This window comes from Camelus dromedarius, chromosome 36, assembly GCF_036321535.1.
Source record: "Camelus dromedarius isolate mCamDro1 chromosome 36, mCamDro1.pat, whole genome shotgun sequence".
Taxonomy (NCBI): domain Eukaryota; kingdom Metazoa; phylum Chordata; class Mammalia; order Artiodactyla; family Camelidae; genus Camelus; species Camelus dromedarius.
Genome location: NC_087471.1, coordinates 9,162,695 through 9,180,413, shown reverse-complemented (window position 1 = coordinate 9,180,413; position 17,719 = coordinate 9,162,695). Strand labels below are relative to the sequence as shown.

General features: G+C 41.3%; 1 protein-coding gene across 2 annotated transcripts in view; it reads left to right on the top strand.

Annotated features, from left to right (window-relative positions):
• The window catches only part of FBXO16 (F-box protein 16), a 40,724-nt gene extending 23,801 nt beyond the window's left edge, over window positions 1-16,923 (top strand). For both annotated transcript variants that reach the window (XM_031442154.2, XM_031442153.2), the window contains 3 exons: window positions 2,310-2,542; window positions 6,542-6,644; window positions 16,606-16,923. In XM_031442154.2, the coding sequence (XP_031298014.1) occupies window positions 2,310-2,542; window positions 6,542-6,644; window positions 16,606-16,770 (501 nt within the window). In that variant the 3' untranslated portion in view covers window positions 16,771-16,923. The remainder of the gene's footprint in view (window positions 1-2,309; window positions 2,543-6,541; window positions 6,645-16,605) is intronic.
• Window positions 16,924-17,719: the final 796 nt, after the last annotated feature.

The window sequence follows — 17,719 nt, the reverse complement described above, 5'->3', positions numbered from 1 at the left end:
CTGGGGCAGAGGAGAGAAAAGTGATGAGCCAACTTGTAGAATGAAAAAACGTTTTGAATATTATATATAATACTGACTTTAATGCTTTGTCTTCAGCAAGAAGTCTTTTTCCACAAAATATTTATGCACAACTATATTTTAAAATAATGAATAGTTTTAATGCAAGAAAGTTGCCACATCTTTGCTTAGTATTACATTTCTGTAGGGAGAACTTTGTTATATTAAACTTCAGTTTTTCTGTTGAAGAAATAGACCTATATCAGAAAAACAAAAGTTAGGAAAATCAACTAATAAACTTAAATTTATTGATTAAAATAATAGACCTATGGAAGATGAAGGTTAATAAAGCCATCTGACTAAGGTTAACAGAGTCAACTGTCAGCACTTGAATAATTGGTGTGATTCCCCAAGTTTGCTTCAAAGATGGTGAACATAGACAGTTGCCAGAGTAGAGCATAATTTACCTTCCTTCAAGCCCCATCACTGTCTCCCTTCCCCCCAGTACCTGGTACCTGGCATGTGCTTCAGCAGAGCTTTTGAATGCATTTGATGAGTTGTGTAGATGGTAGGGATTAATACTCATTTCCCCAACCTTGAAATGAGAGGACTGGACCAGAATGATCTTTATAACTGTTTATAAGTCTATGCTACCTACTCCCCCCCCCAAAAAAACCAAACAATTTCAAAAAGTCTTCATTGAAAAGGAGTAAGTTAAACCCTAAGTAGATAGAAGGAAGAAATAATAAAGAGTTGAGGTCAATGAAATTAAAAACATACAAACAATAAAAAAAAAAAATAAGTGAAACCAAAGCTGCTTCTTTGAAAACAAACAAAAAAAATGTAATAGATTTCCAGCTAAACTGATCAAGGAGAAAAAAGAGGGAAAACATAAATTACTAGTAACAAGAATAGACGTGGGGGAATCAGTACCGATCCTGTAGACATTAGAGGGAAAATGAGAGAATATTATGAACAGAAGAAGTCCATGTCACTAAGCTTGACAACCTAGATGGACAATGCTTGAAAAACACAAATTACCAAAACATTCTCAATAAGAAATAGAATACATGAATAAATCTTCATCAATTTAAAATTGAATTAATAAACTTTCTATAAAACTCCAGACTCAGATAGCTTCACTGGTGAATTCTGTGACATATTTAAGAAAGAAATACCAATTCTACATAAACTCTTTCAGAAAATAGAGGAAGAGGGAACAATGAGATCTGCACAAAATACTGAATGCTAAACCAGTAATGAGCTATCTATTCCATAAATGTTAAATGTCTTCTTCCTTTACCATAATCACTGATTAAATGGGTAAATATTTATTAAATACTGTTATGCTCTAGGTGCTAAGAGTACAGTGATCTTAACCCTGCTTTCTGGGAGCCCAGGATATAGACAAATAAACAAATATCACAGCACTGAATACTACGTGCTATCCTGTAATAGAAATGCAGACAAAGAGCAGTCGAAACAAGGATAAGAAACTAACTGATTCTGCTTGGAGGGACTGGGAGATTTTTTAATTTTCACAGACAATTCAAGCAAACCAATTTACCAACCAAAGCTTCCCTAATCGCTTAAAGAACAAAAATTAAGCCTTTAATGGCTTCTCAACATACCAGTACCACTTCCCTTAGGCTACAACCACATAAAAACCTTACAAATTTCACACACACACAAATAGACTTTCAGTCTGGGCAATTAAAGCAGAAGTATTCTTTGGGAATGGTCGAGGTTTTGATACTTGATAAAATCTGAAGTGTACGCCTACATAACTCGAAATTGTCTCTGTATGTTATAGGTAGTTAGGGCTGGGGTACTTTTTTTTGGAATGTGTATATTTTTATGAATAAATTAACTGCAATTGTGGAAAAACTATATAATGATGTGGTGGAAGAGGTGGCAATATGGGACAGAGAGGGTCAGCATGTGGACTTGAAGCAGAACAGTCCTGGATTCAAATTCTGACCCTGTGTCTTAGTGCTTAGGTGGTAGTAGTAGTGGGCAAATGAATTAATTCATCCTCTCTCAGTTTCCTCTTCTGTAAAATGGGAGTAATTACGATTGCCTTTTAGAGTGATCGTGAAGGTTAAATAAAATATTGCATGAATACTTCCTGAGACAGTGCCTGGCACATAGCAGGTCCTTCTGGGCTGGTGGTTCCTGTGATCGCTGCCACCGTTATCATTGCCATTGTGGTGATGATGATGATGATGATGATGACAATGATGTTCTTTGTTTTACTGCTGTTATTATTATAGTGTTTTGAGACCAGAAATAATCAAATTTTCTTCTTCTAGACACCTCCAAAAGATGGGTTTGTGATCGCAGACGTTCAGCCAATTACAAGCAGTTCTCTGGAGGCAAAGCCGTCTCCTTCATTAGCTTTCCGGTCCTCTTCCTCTTTAAGAAAGAAGAACCACCCAGGGGAGAAAGAACTCCCACCCTGGCGATCCTCCGACAAGCATCCAACTGATATCATTCGCTTCAATTACCTGGACAACTGTGACCCCAACGAGCAAAGCTGGCAAGGGTGAGAATCGTACCCTCCTCCACTTCTTTGCTTTTAGAAACAATTTCCTAGCTCTTCAGTCTATGGCTAGATGAAAACAGAACTTACTGTGAAGTACAAGTGCTGTTAACTACATAGAAGCAAAAAGTAATTGAAGAGTAAATGAACCACTATTGGTAAATTTGCCCTGTTCTTTAGGATTTGTTTGCATTGTAGCTGTAATGCTTCAACATTACAGCTTCTTTTAATATTTTAATACCTCAGATTCCAATCTAGCACCATAGGGTTCGTTCTAGTCTTTTCCTTCTCCATATCTGCACCTCCCTTCTCTGACAGTGAGAGATACACACACACACACACACACACACACACACACACACACATACATACACACACACACACATACATGCACACATATAATTTTGATTTTATATTATAGATACATATATAATTTTGTATAAAAAGGTATTACATGTAGTATATACACAGAATATATATTGACTTACTAATTCTGAAACTAATTTCAGATTGCTAACCCATATCATTATGAAGACAATCTACTAACTAAAATTCAGTATTTGTTTATGGTTCTTTTTGCCTTTAGCCTTTGGGTGTATACTCATAAAACTGTGTTCAAAAGTTATGTGAATTCTTTCTTGAAAAAATATCTCCTTCAGGATGAGTATGTTACATGACTCTAAAGTTAAAACTTTATAAAATACACAAAAAATGTGCAGAAGGCATGCCCAGAACAGCACCACACCCCCATCTCCTCCACACCACTTCTGCACTGTCACTTCGCCCACCCTTTCCCTCTTACCAATCCATAGCTTCTAGTTTATCCTTTCCATGTTGCTTTTTTGCACAAAGCTACCAAACATGCCATTTTTCAAATACCTGATTGGCAAAAACTTTAAAGTTTGACAATACATTCTGTTGGTGAGGCTGTGGGCAAACCAGTACCCTCGGACATTGCTTGTGGGAATATAAATTGGCACAAATCTTTTGGAGAAAAATTTTATAATATCCAGCAAAAAGTAATATGTGTTTACATTTTGACACAGCAATCCTACTTCAAGGAATAAACCTTGAAAATACCAAAAGTACATCAGCCCAAGTTTGTTTCTTGCAGCATTGTTAATGAGTCTGAAATATTGGAAATAAATGCTCAAAATAGGAGAGTGTTTGTTGAGTAAACTATGTATGGTCCATTCACACAATGGAGCACTAAACAACTGTAAAAATGAACGAGAAAGACCTCTGTGAACTGGTAAGGAGTGATTTCCAGGGTATATTGTTAAGTGAGAAACGCGGGTTGCAAATGAGTGCATATAGTGTCTCATATACTCTCCAACGAGACTCAACAACTGATAATATTTTGCTATTTTTCTTCATCTCTCTGTGTCTCTATATTTACATATTTTTCCCATGCCATAAGAAAGTAAACTAAAGACTTTCACCGCTAAATAAAAACTTCAACACTCATCTCCTAAGATAAAAACATTTGCCTACCCAACCACACTGGTATCATCATATCTTAGAAAATGAACAGTAATTCTTTAATATTTTAATACCTGGTCCATGTCAAATTTCTGCAGTTTTCCCAAGAATGCCCATTATAGTCTTTCTTTTTTGCACTAAACCCCACCTGAACCCCCACTGCATTTGCTATGTCTCATATCTAGAACAGTTCCCCCACCTCTTTTTTTCCCCTGTGGCACTGACCCTTTGAAGAGTCCAAGCATCTCCTCTATTTTGGTGAATATAGTGTATGTACTTTAAAAGAAATTGTAGAACTGTCTATTTATCTTTTTAAGTCTGTTAATTTTTGCCTTATGTACTTTCAGGCTTTGTAATTAGGTACACACACATTTGCAACAGTTATGTCTTTCTGTTTAGTTGATCCCTGTATCATTATGAAATGTTCCTCTTTATGTTTACTAATATAATACTCTTTGTCTTGATTCTATTTTATCTGATATTAATGGTCATTCTAGCCTTTTTATGCTTCCTCTTTGCATGGTACATCTTTTCTCATCACTTTATTTTTAAACCTAACTGTGTCTTAATGTTTAAGGTGTATCTCTTATAAAGGTTGGGGGAAATTTTTGAAAATCAAGTATCAGGAAATATTTGGGCAAAGCCGATCTTTTTCCAATAAAAGTTTTTTATAATAGAAATTCAAATATATGCAAAAGTAGAGAGACTAGAACCCCTTGTAACCATTACCCAGCATTTATAGTTTTCAGCTCGTGACCAGTTCATTCCTCACCCACTCTGCTCTTCCCCCAGGTTACTTTGGAGGCAAATCCAAATGTCAGATTATTTCATTCATACATATTTCAATGCCTGTCCTTTACAGATAGACTCTGTCTAAAAATCATAACCTGATACCATACCACTTCTAATCAATGAATGATTCCTTAATAAAGTCAATCAAATACCAAGTCAGTTTTCAGGTTTCCTTGAATGTCTCATAAGGGTTTGATATTTTTAAACCGTCAGTTTGTTTAATCAGGTTCCAGGTAAGACCTACATATTGCATTTGATCCATGTCACATAAGTTTTGCTTTGTTTTGTTTTCGATCCATAGATTTCCTCTTTGTCCTTTTTTTTTTTTTTTTGTTCCCCCTTGCATGTTGTTTGTTATAGAAATCCAGTCATTTATCCTGTAAAACTTCTCACCTTCTGGATTTTGGTGATTGTCCTCCCAACACTGCAGCTGAACACGTTCCTCTGCCTCCTGTTCAATGTCACACTGGTGGTCAGATCTAGAGGCTTGAGTATATAATGATCATATACTTCCATCATAAAGCACATAATTTCTGGTTGTCTCTGCTTTTCTGATGTTTGTGGCCCTTGATGATCAACCTTGGTCCATTATTTTAGGCAAACTTTTTCTGCAAAGGGTCAGACAGCAAATGCACTAGGTTTTGCAGGCCATATCCATATCTCAGTCCCAGCTGCTCAACTCTGCCATCATAGCCTGAAAACCACCATAGACAATATGCGAAAATAGGCATGACTGTGTTCCAATAAAACTTTATCTACAGAAATAGGCATGAGTCTGAGTTGCCCTCTGGGCTGTAGTTTGTGGATCCCTACTTTATCCTATTATATGTGATAGTTTTAAAAAACAAATACTCATAATGATACAAACACAGCTTAACATTTTTTTTTTTTTTTGGTGGGAGGAGGTAATTAAGTTTATTTATTTATTTATTTTTAATGGAGGTACTGGGGATTGAACCCAGGACCACGTACATGCTAAGCATGCACTCTACCACTTGAACTATACCCTCCCCCCTCTTAAGATTTCTTTACCTTTGTTTTTGTCCTTACTACTAAGAATATTCAGACAAATTACTGTCTTAAAATCCCATGAAGTAATTCCTTTGTGTGGGGTAATGCCACCAACTTGATAGACAAGATCATTTGTTTCATCTTGTTTTTAGATTTTAGGAATTTTCTTCCTTCGTTTTATTTTGTAATTCTGGGAAAAATTGAGATGGTTCCAAAGTCAAATACAAAACAAGATGTATTTGGAGAAGTTTCGCTTCTGTTCCTACTCCTCCATATTATTGCTTGTTCCTGATTGGGAATCCTGCTTATAGGTAACTGTTTTTCAAAGTGTTGTGGTACAGCCCTTCCAGTTAAAAAAATATAAACAAACACACACACACACACACACACACACACCTTTCTGAAAGAAATGGTAGCACACATGACATGACACTTTATTACCCTATTTTTCACGCACCAGTATGTCCTGGAGATCACCCCACAGTTACATCAAGAAGCATTCTGCCTTCCTTTCTCAAGGCTCATAGTCCTCAATTGTTGGATGTGCCAGAGTTTATTCAACCTGTTTCCTGTTGATGGACATCTGGCTTGTTTCCAGCTGAGTGAAAACAATCTTTTAAACCACAGGAACAACAAAATCAAGTGGACAAATAGTTATGCCAACACCAAAGCTTTAAAATAATATTTGTGCTTTCCCCAATGCGTTCCAATTTACAGAAGAAGGAAAAGACATGAAATGACCCCGGAGGTCAGCCGACAGTCACGTGATAAGAAAAAGAAATTGCAGGACAGATCTAAACTAAGAAAAGCACATTCACTGGTAAGTATTGCTTACAAAAGATTCCCCATCAAAGCGTTAATGAAAATTGCTGGATTTCTATTTGTGAGACTGAATTTGTTTTTTTTTTTTTATTGGAATCATCAAGTGATGGTTTAAATCCTGGTCTCTGACACTGACTGACAAGCTATGTGACCTTGATAATGTCCTTTATCTTAACTCTCTGAGCCTGTTTTCTCACCTGTTTAAAAAAAAAAGCTTAGATGAATTGATGTTTATGAATTTACTTTGAAACCTACACGATCTGAAGGGAACATTATTGTCATTGGTTCTTTCTTCTGCTGTGAGTCTTTTGGGGTGTTGGGGAGGGGGACCTATAGAAATTTCTGTATAGAAATTACTTCTCTGTAGAATGAAGTTTCCACGGCTCTAAGAAAAAGGTATGCTTTCCATAGCGTTCCTGCTACCAGTGCAGCATGAGTACAAAAGTGCATTTCAAATAACGTCAGGGAAAAAAATGAAGAACTTTCTTTCCCTAATTAAAAAATACCTAATTGACTACCTAATAAAGTCAGTGATTGGGACTAGGGAGCATTATTATTTGATAGCAGAGTTTCCCAGATTGTGGTTCTGTACCCACAATGGATCCCTTTCAGCACATCTGAGGGTCTTTGGAGCACAGTAGAAAGGAGTAAGGTTGGAATAAAAAGTTCATAGTAGTCGTGAGGATAGAAAAGGGCTGAGGATATACACTCAAGGAACATTAACATCAGATGGATGTCCACTGGGAGAGGAGTAAATGTGTACTCATGAATAAATCACTTTTATGGCTCTCCTTTAAAGCCCAATTACTTTCTGTTTAAATGCATTTCAAGTGTTATGTTCAAAAAAAAAAAAAGAGAGAGAGAGAGAAGAGCTTTTAAAAATAGAGTAGTCTGTATTCTGAGGGGCCAATTTTGTTGGGCTGGATGAGGCTTATCATAGACATATGTACAGATGCCCAGGGGATGGGGAAAGCTTAAAACAGAGCAGTAAAATTGTCAGTGAAAACCATTATTGAGGGAAGTAACTTGAGGAGGATTATCACCTGGGCCATTCAGTCATGCTTCTGCCTGGCTCCCCAGCCCCTCCGAGGCCAAGAGAAGTCTAAAGGAGAACAGGAAATTTGAAGGGCGATCAAAGTTGATCCGTAAGGTATGCTTACAAATCATCCACACAGTCGAACATTTTTCCAGCTTAAAAAGCAAAATAAAAACAAAATAAAATCAAAGGCTAAACAGAAGCCTTCCCTGTGGATTTTTGACGGTCACTGTCTGTCACACAGGAGCCGGGCTTGCTTAAGTTAAAATAATCATTATAAATTGAAAACTTTACAAGTTGAGCGAATGAAAGCTGAAAGGGAAACCAGGGCAAATTAGACAATGGTGGAGAGCAGTTAAGCTGTTAACAAATGAAATGTGATTGTATCGGTCTGTATGTTTATGTAAATATGCTAATTAGCACCACTGTTGCTGCTTAGTAGTTCGGCTAAGATGCATAAGGCACAATTAAACCCTCCAAAAGTAAGCAGGGATCTCTGACTCCGTAGCAGTGTCCTCCGGATAAGCAGGGCTGTTTGGGCCACAGGCTGCATGTGACTAAGGCCCCCCCGACACATGGTGGCAGGTAAGTGGGCCACATAGCTCTGAGGAGATGAGCAACCTCCTATGCGAGGCAAGGTGCTTGTAAAAATGAAGAAATGCTGGATATGGGGCCTGAGAGGAGAGGAAATGGGGACTGAGGAAATTCAGTGAGAGGACCTAGGAGAGCAGGGAGCAAATGAAACTCTGACAAGTGTGCAGCTGCGGAGCCCGGGTGTGACTGCAGCGGAGAAGATCACACACTCTTTTGATAGGAAGTTCTTGCATCATTTAGACAGGTTTATCGAGGAAGATTCAGGAGGAACTAGACAAACAGGTGAGCCGGCAAAACTTAGGGGAACACATTGTGAAGACAAGAATGAGACACAGATTGCCAAAGCCTGATGGGTAGGCGAGCACGAGGCCCTCGAGTATTCCTTAACCCCTCTAAGCCAAAAAGGGTCACGTGATACTGGGAGAAGCTAAAGCTTTGTGAAATGGAAGAGTCCGAAGAATACTCCTTAGGTCATCTCTCCGGGGCGTGGCTGTCAGGCCACCGCGACATCTTCACTTTTTGCCTGTCATTACTCAGAGTCTTCAAATATGAGAGTCCTCCCCAAAAAGAAACATTCTCAGGGAAACAGTTGCGAATCCACATATGTTGCTGTGAGTTGGTGATGTTTTCTGTTACTATTAGGTCTGAGTTTTCAAAACCTCCCCCTCTCCATCCGAGGCACCTGATTTCCTTTTCTTCTTCTAATTCCAGTGCTGCCTCATTGCAGCCGCTTCACTGAACCACCTTTTGGTGTGAATCCTTGATAGAAGATAGAAGCCTAGATCTGATCACTAATGCTTTGCAATTTTGAAGGTCTTTTTTTTTTTTAAGTATATAAAATAACAAGAAATGCCCGCTACCATTAGTTATTATTTTTAAAAAATTCCATACAGAACAAAGCAATTAAAAAATATAAACACTGCAGTATAGCCGGGTACCATCTTAGACGTCAGAGATTTTCCCATCTTGTGTAAAGATGTGAAAAAAATTTTTTCTTTTCCAAACTCTCAACAGCTGGCCCCGTGAGTCCTCTTCAGGAAGGGGAAGGGGAGCTGTCTCCCTGGGGGAGAGCCACTTGTCGGGAGGGGTTGGACTATAGAGGAGGGAAAACCTGTCTGGCCGCCGGCTGTAGATTAAAGGGAGAGTTGTTGTTTCTGCTCCTGCCAGGGGAGGGCGGGGGAGTAGAGTTGGGGGAGGAAAGAGAGGACGAGGAGAGAGAAGCCAGCCAGACTGAGAGAAGCTGAGACCGGGCAGGGGAGCTGGGCGGTCAGTGGTAGATGGTGCGCCATCTATGCCCATCAAATTAATTTGGCTATCACTGGGATGTAAACCCTGCCTTCCATCTCTATAATAAATTTTACTCAGTTTACACCTGGGAGCAAAATCTCTAGAAACCAAGAAAACGAAATCCCCTCATGACAATTCATAAAAACCAAGGCGGTGGGCTTCAGACTTCCCAGGCCCTGGAATTGGGACTCCCAGGACCCCAGCTGCCATCTTGTTTCAGGTCTTTTGTTTTTTCTTTTTCTATCAAGTTAAGTATAAAAACAGATACCTTTTGTCTCACACTGAACTTTTTCTTGGAGATTAGAAGTCCTCACTTTCTAGGTGCTGATTTGGCCAAGGATTTCAAAAAGCTTGCTGTTCACAGCGTTAACAGAAGCCGCTAATTGCCTGCTTACTCTAATTGCTTTAGATAAGACCTTATCTTTTCCTCGCTCTGCTGACTCCAGCCTCTGCAGTTACCTTCTTGACTGCCTTCCAGGAAAACTTGATTCTTAGTGTCCTGATTCTTTTAAAAACTCTTCTTTAAGCTTTCTCACTCCCACCCCTCCTCCTTCTGGGTCAAAAGAGGAGGAAAAAAGAGTATCTTCGAAAGTGATTCCTGGTTTATGTCCTGGAAAGAACAATGGTTTAAGAATCAGGAAACCCTGACTTCTAGCCTCACCTCTACTGTTAAATGGCAGCCACGCACCCATTTGAGTTTTCATTTCCCCACTTATAAAATGTTTAAACTACATCTTTAAAGTCCATTCCAGGCTAAAATATGAAGCTGCAGACCGAAGATCCTCTCTCCCATCTAGTACCTGAGGGACACTGTTGTGACTAAAGTGACTTTACATAGAATACCAACAAAGAATCCAGCATATTCATGAATCCTAATTAGAAACTGATGGAAACTGGTTTATCTCCCATCTTTTTCTTTGAACCTTAGAAAACATAATTAATTAGAACAAGAGAATTTACAAAACAGAGTTTACACAGTTGCTTCCTTGCAGGCAATCTTTAATAGATTTCTTCCAAATCCTAACGAACTGCCCCCACCCCCGTGTTTGTTTTATAATGTCTATTTGGTTTGGATGTGCAGAACTAAAAATATCTAAAGGAGAGATTTTTAATGATTCAGTTCAATCAGTGAAATTCCTGAGAATGCTATTTGGAAGAAGAATCAGAAAGAATATGGGATTTGCAGTTGGTGAGACTTGGGCTCTTTTACTAAACAGTGCAACTTTGGATAAGTACTTAACCTCTCTGAGCCTCAGTTTCTTTATCTGTAAAATAGGACTAATGATACCTCCCTTGCAGGACTGTGGTGAGGACTAAATGCCAGGTGTATCTTAAACACTCAATACATGTTTGTGTTCTCCCCTATTAAATACCTTATTTTTCACTTTGCTGACCAATGGCCCAGGATTGGGACTTAATCAGCCTAGGTTCAGTGCCTGAACAATTTTAACAGCTCGCTGAGTTGGGCCAACTTATTAACAATCTTGGAGGCTCTACTTCCTGGTCTGTAAAGTGGAGTTAGTAACAACAGTGCCGAGCTCAAAGTAAGCACTCAGTAACTGGTAGCCAGCAGAGGTAATAGTAGCCATAGTAGCCATGGGAATCACACCAGACCCCCGCTAAGCTGGCAAGGAAGGGTGGGAGAGCACGGATGCTGAGAGCTGCAAGAGGCTGATGGGGGTCGGCCAGGTGGCCAGGAGGAGGCTCCAGCCTGTGGCATAAGCTTCTCCTTCTCACTTTTACCTTAATTCCCACTTTTCTTTATCTTTCTCCTTTGTCTTCTCCCTCACAGTTTCTGCTGTGTAAAGATGGTTGCATCCAGAGCTGTACAGAAACATAAGTCATCTATTTTCTTTTCCTGCACAACCTCTAACATCTTGTGCCTGCTCATTCCTCCTCATCTGTGTCGGGATTTCTATTCCATGCTCCCAGATTGGGATAGTGTGTGTGTAGTTAAACTCAGTGCCATGAATTCTGTGCTGTGTGCCCTCCGCTGCCTTCTAACTACAGTGCTGGCTCTTGTTAATTTCCGATACCTACGAGAAGAAAATGCCTAATGGCTAAGAATCCTGAGGGCAAAATTAACTCTCAGGCAGGACCCCTACTTAGAGTCTTTGCATTTCTCCTTTGCCTCTAAGAGAGCATAGTTTACCTGTTCTGTCTTGTGGCCCTTTGTTTTCTCACTCTGTGCATCGTAAATTACCCTGGCGTCTCCAACAGGACTGATTCTACCTGCTCAGGAGGGAGAGCGAGGCGAGAGGTATAAATCCAACAGTTGAAGATTTAGGCACTGATTGCCCAGAAAGTGGGCCAAGAACAGAACCCCGGAGAATGCTGATAAGAACCCCGGAGAATGCTGATGTGTAACACGTGGCTTTGTGTAGATGTGATAGCAACATGGGGAGACACTACTGGCGAAACCTCTCTAGGAAAAGAACCATAAATTCAACTGATGAGAAAAATACATTCAGATTACCTGATTCCATCTGGTATCAGATCAAGGAGAGGAATACTCTTTGTGATGATGCTCCAGTCCTAGGATTACTGGTAGATTGCGTGGCCGTTGGCACCCTAAGCCCGTCAGAAAACAGGAGACAGCAGGCGGACCTGCTTGAATGTAAAGATGACTTACATCAGCATTGTTTCTAGGAGCAAAAGATTGGGAACAGCTCAAACAGCTGTCAATATGGTTCATCCGTAAATGGACTATAGTACAACCGTTGAGAGATTGAGGAAGTTCTTTAAGTTTTGATTTGTAACAATCACACACATACACATGCCCATTCACATACTATCATATATATATAGTGAACAAAAAGTGATGGTGTTTGTAGTATAACACCAATGGTATCAAAAAGGAGATGGGGAGGATATATTTGCATCTTATATGTCTATTTGCTTGCAGTGCATAAACTACCTCTGGAAGAATACACATGAAAAAGGATAATATTGGTTGCAGAAGGGAACTGAAGGGCTGGGAGATGAGGTGGAGGGAGGTGTTTCACTGTCCTTTTTTGTTTATTTCCAGTGCTGAACTATGCAGAAAAGTAACCTATTCAAAAATTAACAATTATTTTAAAAGACAGAGAAAAGGGGGAGAAGTCAGAGGAGCTGTAGGAAAAGGTCTTGAAGGAAGAATGTAGGACAGAACGGTAGTAAACTAAGCCTCGCCTGGTCTCAGAGTGCTCAGAACTTAAAATAAACCACTTGAAATAAGGTTCAACCATCTCCGGCTAAGACAGTCCTTGTTGTTAAGTCTCTGTGCTGGGGAGATGGAGTTGTCTGGGGCAAGAAAAGAGAGGGGTTTTCACAGCAAGGCAGCAAAGATGAGCAGGAAGAAAAAGGTTTGATGAGTCCCAGTGTGACAGAAAAAACCAACCTTTCCCTCCCATTGTAGGGGAAAATCTCAGTTCAGCCTATCTGTTGCTTTTACTTCGCATGCAGAACACTCATACTTCCAGTACTTCTGGTCACCAAATGGGTGGGGGTCTTCCCCACACCAAGCAATTCTCTGCAACACCAGCTGAATGTCATACAATTTAACTCAATTCTGGCACTGTCTACCTGGAGACAGCTCAGATCCCACCGGTTAAGGGCTCAGTCTCCCAAGACTCCCCTCCTTCCCACCTCAACACACACTTCAGTCACCTGTCACCGCCTAGGTTATCACTTGTGCTTCTGACCAACCAGCTATAGATCAGAGGTTCCAACTGTTACCGAGAGAAGGTTCTTGTCTTGCGCAGGAAAGAATTCATGAGTGAGCCATAGAAAAGTGAAAGCAAGTTTATTTAGAGAGATATACATTCCATAAACAGAATGCGGTTCATCTCAGAAGGGAGAGTGGCCCTGGGGTGTGGAGATGGTTAGTTTTTGTGGGCTGGGTAATTTCATATGCTAACATCGGAGGATTATTCCAACTGTTTTGGGGAAGGGGCAGGGATTTCCAGGAATTGGGCTACTGCCTACTTTTTGACCTTTTATGGTCAGCCTGGGAACTGTCATGGTGCCTGGGAGTGTGTCGCTTAGCAGCTAATGTGTTATGGTGAGTGTGTAATGAGGCTCAAGGTCAACTGGAAGTCAAATCTGCCATCTTGGGACTGGTTGGTTCTAACCAGTTTATATTGTATCCTAAACGGCTACATCATTCTTTTAATGGTTGTGCCCTGCCTACCTCCCTCCTGTCTCACAACAACACCCTCCTTGGGTTCAATTAATGTGCTAGAGCAGCCCACAGAACTCAGAGAAACACATTTCCCAGTGTATTAAAGGATATGTTAAAGGACACAGATGAACAGTCAGATGAAAAGCCACTTCGGGCAAGGTCTGGAAGGCTCCCAAGCACAGGAGCTTCTGTCCCCATGGAGTTGGGGTTTGTCACCCTCCTGGTGTGGATCTGTTACCCGAAAAAACTGGATTTGCCTCTTGGTGGGTGTCGAGCCAAAAGACACAATCAAGCCAAAGAGTGGGAGAAGGAAGGATTCATTATTACTTGCAGCAAGGAAGGAGAACGCTGGGGATCTTTCCGAACAAAGCAGTGTCTCCCCAACAGCAAAACTGGGGAAGTTTGAAGTTAAGGGTACATGCATATTCATGAAGGGGCTTAAGTAGAGGAGAATTTAGCATAGAATTGGGGCCAAGGTTGACAGAGTCCAAGCCTTAGTTGATAGAAGTCAAGAGGATCAGAAAAGATCAACGTGGTCCTTCCATCCTCAACCTGGGCCTTAGATTCTGCAGAACTGGAAGATACATATCAGATTGTAATATCTAGGACTCTGTCTTATCACTGAGCTATTGTTTCTTGATTGCTTTTACTTTGTTCCCTTAAGATCATTAGTTACTGAGACCTGTTTAAGGGCATTCACTGTGGCCAGGCTTGGATCACAGTGACTTAGGCCAAAAATGGCTTCTCCTGTGTCAAGAGAGCCATACCTGGTTCTCAGTACCCAATGTTAGTAAAAAAGAAATTTCCAGCTATTTCAACCAGATCGTCAAATGCTCAGGACCAAGGTCCAAGAGTGTCAGATTTGTATACTTTTTTATACCTTCCCCATATTTTCCCCTTAAATCTTGTCTTTTTTCTTGTAATAGTGGACATTAAAGTTTTAAAATGAAGAGGGTCTGCGAGTTTGTTTTCAGGGGCAGCGAGGAAGTTGGGTGTAGGGAGACCATTTTCCAGAGCCCATCTAAGAAGAATGAGAAGCCACGGTCTGCGTAGGTGGTGACAATTACCAAGAGGAGAGGAGGGGAGCGGGGGAACCCCTGGGACCTGCCACAGTGAAAAAAGAGAACTTGAGAGCAGCCTGCCTGGGCCTGTGAACCTCCCCGGGGGACTTAGGAGGAAAGGGTTCCTCAAATACAGTGAATAAATAAGCTTTGCACTGTAATAGGATTAAACTTGAAACTGTTACAGATGAGGTGTTACCAGCCCATTCTTGTATCACAGAAACCTAGGCTTTTTCTTCATTCAACTGGTATTATTTTATTCTCATTGTTCCTAAAATAGCGCAAAGGAACGCTTCTATTTGTCATCTTACCTTAGGCTAATCTTAGAACAACGCTGAAAATGCTGACTGGACGCCGATCTTAAAGCAACACTGAAAACTTCAAACATGGGAAGATGCTTTACTCCCATTCCTCCTCCCCCTCCTCTTGGATTCTAACAACCAGCTTTGTTTAACCCCAGTTTTGCCTACTCTTTCCCAGAAAAGTCATCAGCAAATATGCATGGATCTCCCTCTAGGGAGGTACCAAGCAGGTATAGGATGCCAGCTTTGCTCTCAGGGAGCTGACAGCCTCATCAGGAGGCAAAAAAGTTACATTCAGAAACCAGTACTGCAAATATATGTATGTATAAGTATGACTGAAACATTATGCAGTACACCAGAAATTGACACGTTGTAACTGACTATACTTAAATTAAAGAAAAAGAAAAAAGAAATGAGTGTTAACATTCAAGAGTGTATGTTCAGCGCCAAGTTAGGAGTCAGGATAATAATGGCTTCAGGAATCCAGCTGAGGCAGAAATCCTTGAGGGTCAGGACACTCAAGGCTCTTGGAGAAGGTGGGCTTCCCAGACAGTTAGATTTAGAGAAGGAGTAAAGAGAGCAGGTGAGGCAAGTTGGAGGTGGAGGGCGCCTCTGGAAGGAAGGGGAGGAAGAGGGACCTGGCTCTCTGGAGGCAGCAGTCATTGGCTGAGGCAACTTCTGATTCAATGAAAGTCTAGAGTAGGATTTTCCCCAGGTTAATAGAAAGCCTGTGTGCTGCAAGCATACCCATCAGGGCGTTAAAGGGATGCAGTGGGTGATCTGACTGTTGGGACCTGCCAGCTGAATATGGAGTCACAGGAGGGGGCCGGCGCTCAGGGAAGGCTCGGCCTCTGTACATCTGCTGAATCTCCTCTGTCAGTCTGCATGCAGTTGGGGCCAAGAGGAGGGTGAATGCACGAGGGAAGATCCCTCCTGCTCCCTGCAAGCTCAGCTGGTTTTCTTTCTTTCCCTTGCTCTCTCATTCTTCCCTCTTCTGGTCCTGCTATGGCCAGATGTCGAGGAGAAATCCTTTCTCACTGTGAGTTTCAGTTGGAATGTCAGCCTGTGGCGTTAGCCTTTTGTGTGCATGCGCAGATTAGGGAGTATCAGAGGTGGGAGCTCCACCAATGCCCACCTGGTCTAAGTGTCACACGTCTCCCCACCCAGTTCTAACACCTCTAGCTCCATGAACTTGAGCTGGCACTTGACCTACCTGTCCTTCAGTTTCATGTATTCATAAAACAGAGATGTTAACCCCTGCCTCCCTACCTCGCAGAATTTTCTTGAGGTTCAAATGAAACATGGTTGTGAAAGCCCTTTGGAGACTAGGGAGCTTGTTATTTGTAGCCCAAGGTGAAGAGTGCATGAGGGGAAAGGTGGGGAAATTGGCAAGTCTCAATAAATCCCATTCAGCCCTATTTATAAAATTGTTTTTTATCCTTAAAATAAGTTTAATGATACAGCTTCCACTGATGTTTTAATGATGCTCACTCTAGTGATATCTTTTTTGTCCCCAGATTTCCCTGAGTGCAGAGCTCAGCTCCCCTCTGCAGGTTTCAGCCCATCCTGCCTGGCCTCCTCCTCAGTCAGTGGGGCTCCCAGCCACCGAAGCAGCAACAAAAACTCTCATGCAGCATCTCCAGAGACACTCCAGGCTTCAAGCATTACCCCAGGCCTTATAGGCGAAGATGATTTAAAGATGTGAAAGGACTTCTCTAGAAATGACATGACACAATGCAGGTTGGAAAGTTGGATGTTCCTTGGTTCCTCTGTTAGAAACAGTCTAGGTACCTCATTGTGCAAATGATACAGTGTTTCAGTAAAAAGTATTCATGACACAAAGATTGACATATTTATAAACTTAGATAGAAATGTTGAGGGTACCATGGGGTTGATAAAGGGATGGATGAGGCAGGGTCCTGGAAGCCAGCACACTCCCAGGGCTGCTTGAGCAGTTTAAAGATGGGGCTGTTGACCGTGATGTCTGAGTTTGTTACGGCTGTCATAACAAAGTGCCACTGGCTGAGTCCGTTCTGGCTGCTATAACAAAACACCCCCTGATGAGTAGCTTATAAACAGCAGATAGTTATTTTCTCAGTTTTGGAGGCTGGACGTCCATGATCAGGGTGTCAGCAGGGTTGGTTTCTTTTGAGGCATCTCTCCTTGGCTTGCAGACGGCCACCTTCTCCCTGGGTTCTCACACGGTCTTCCTTCTGTGTGCATCTGTGTCCTCATCTCTTATTATAAGGACACAAGTCAGACTGAATTAGGGCCCACCCATATGACTTCACTGAACCTTAAGTACCTCTTTGAAGACCTTATTTCCAAAGACAGTCACGTTCTGAGGTCTTGGGGGGGAGAGGACTTCAACATAGGAACTTGGTTGGGGGGAATGCAACTCAGCCCATTAACACTCCCCATGGGCAGGGCTAAGAGAATCAAGACGAGTTGGCGAGGCACCTGGAAATTAGCAACAGCGGAAACCTTTCTCCTCCTTCAGCCTGAAAGGACGGAAGAGAAAGGTCATGCTATTCCTAGAACCCAGTAAAGCGGAACCCCGGAGTGGGCCACCCAGCTACCAGGCACAGAGTAGTACACTGCACAGTGTGATCACTGTGAAAATCAGGGCCT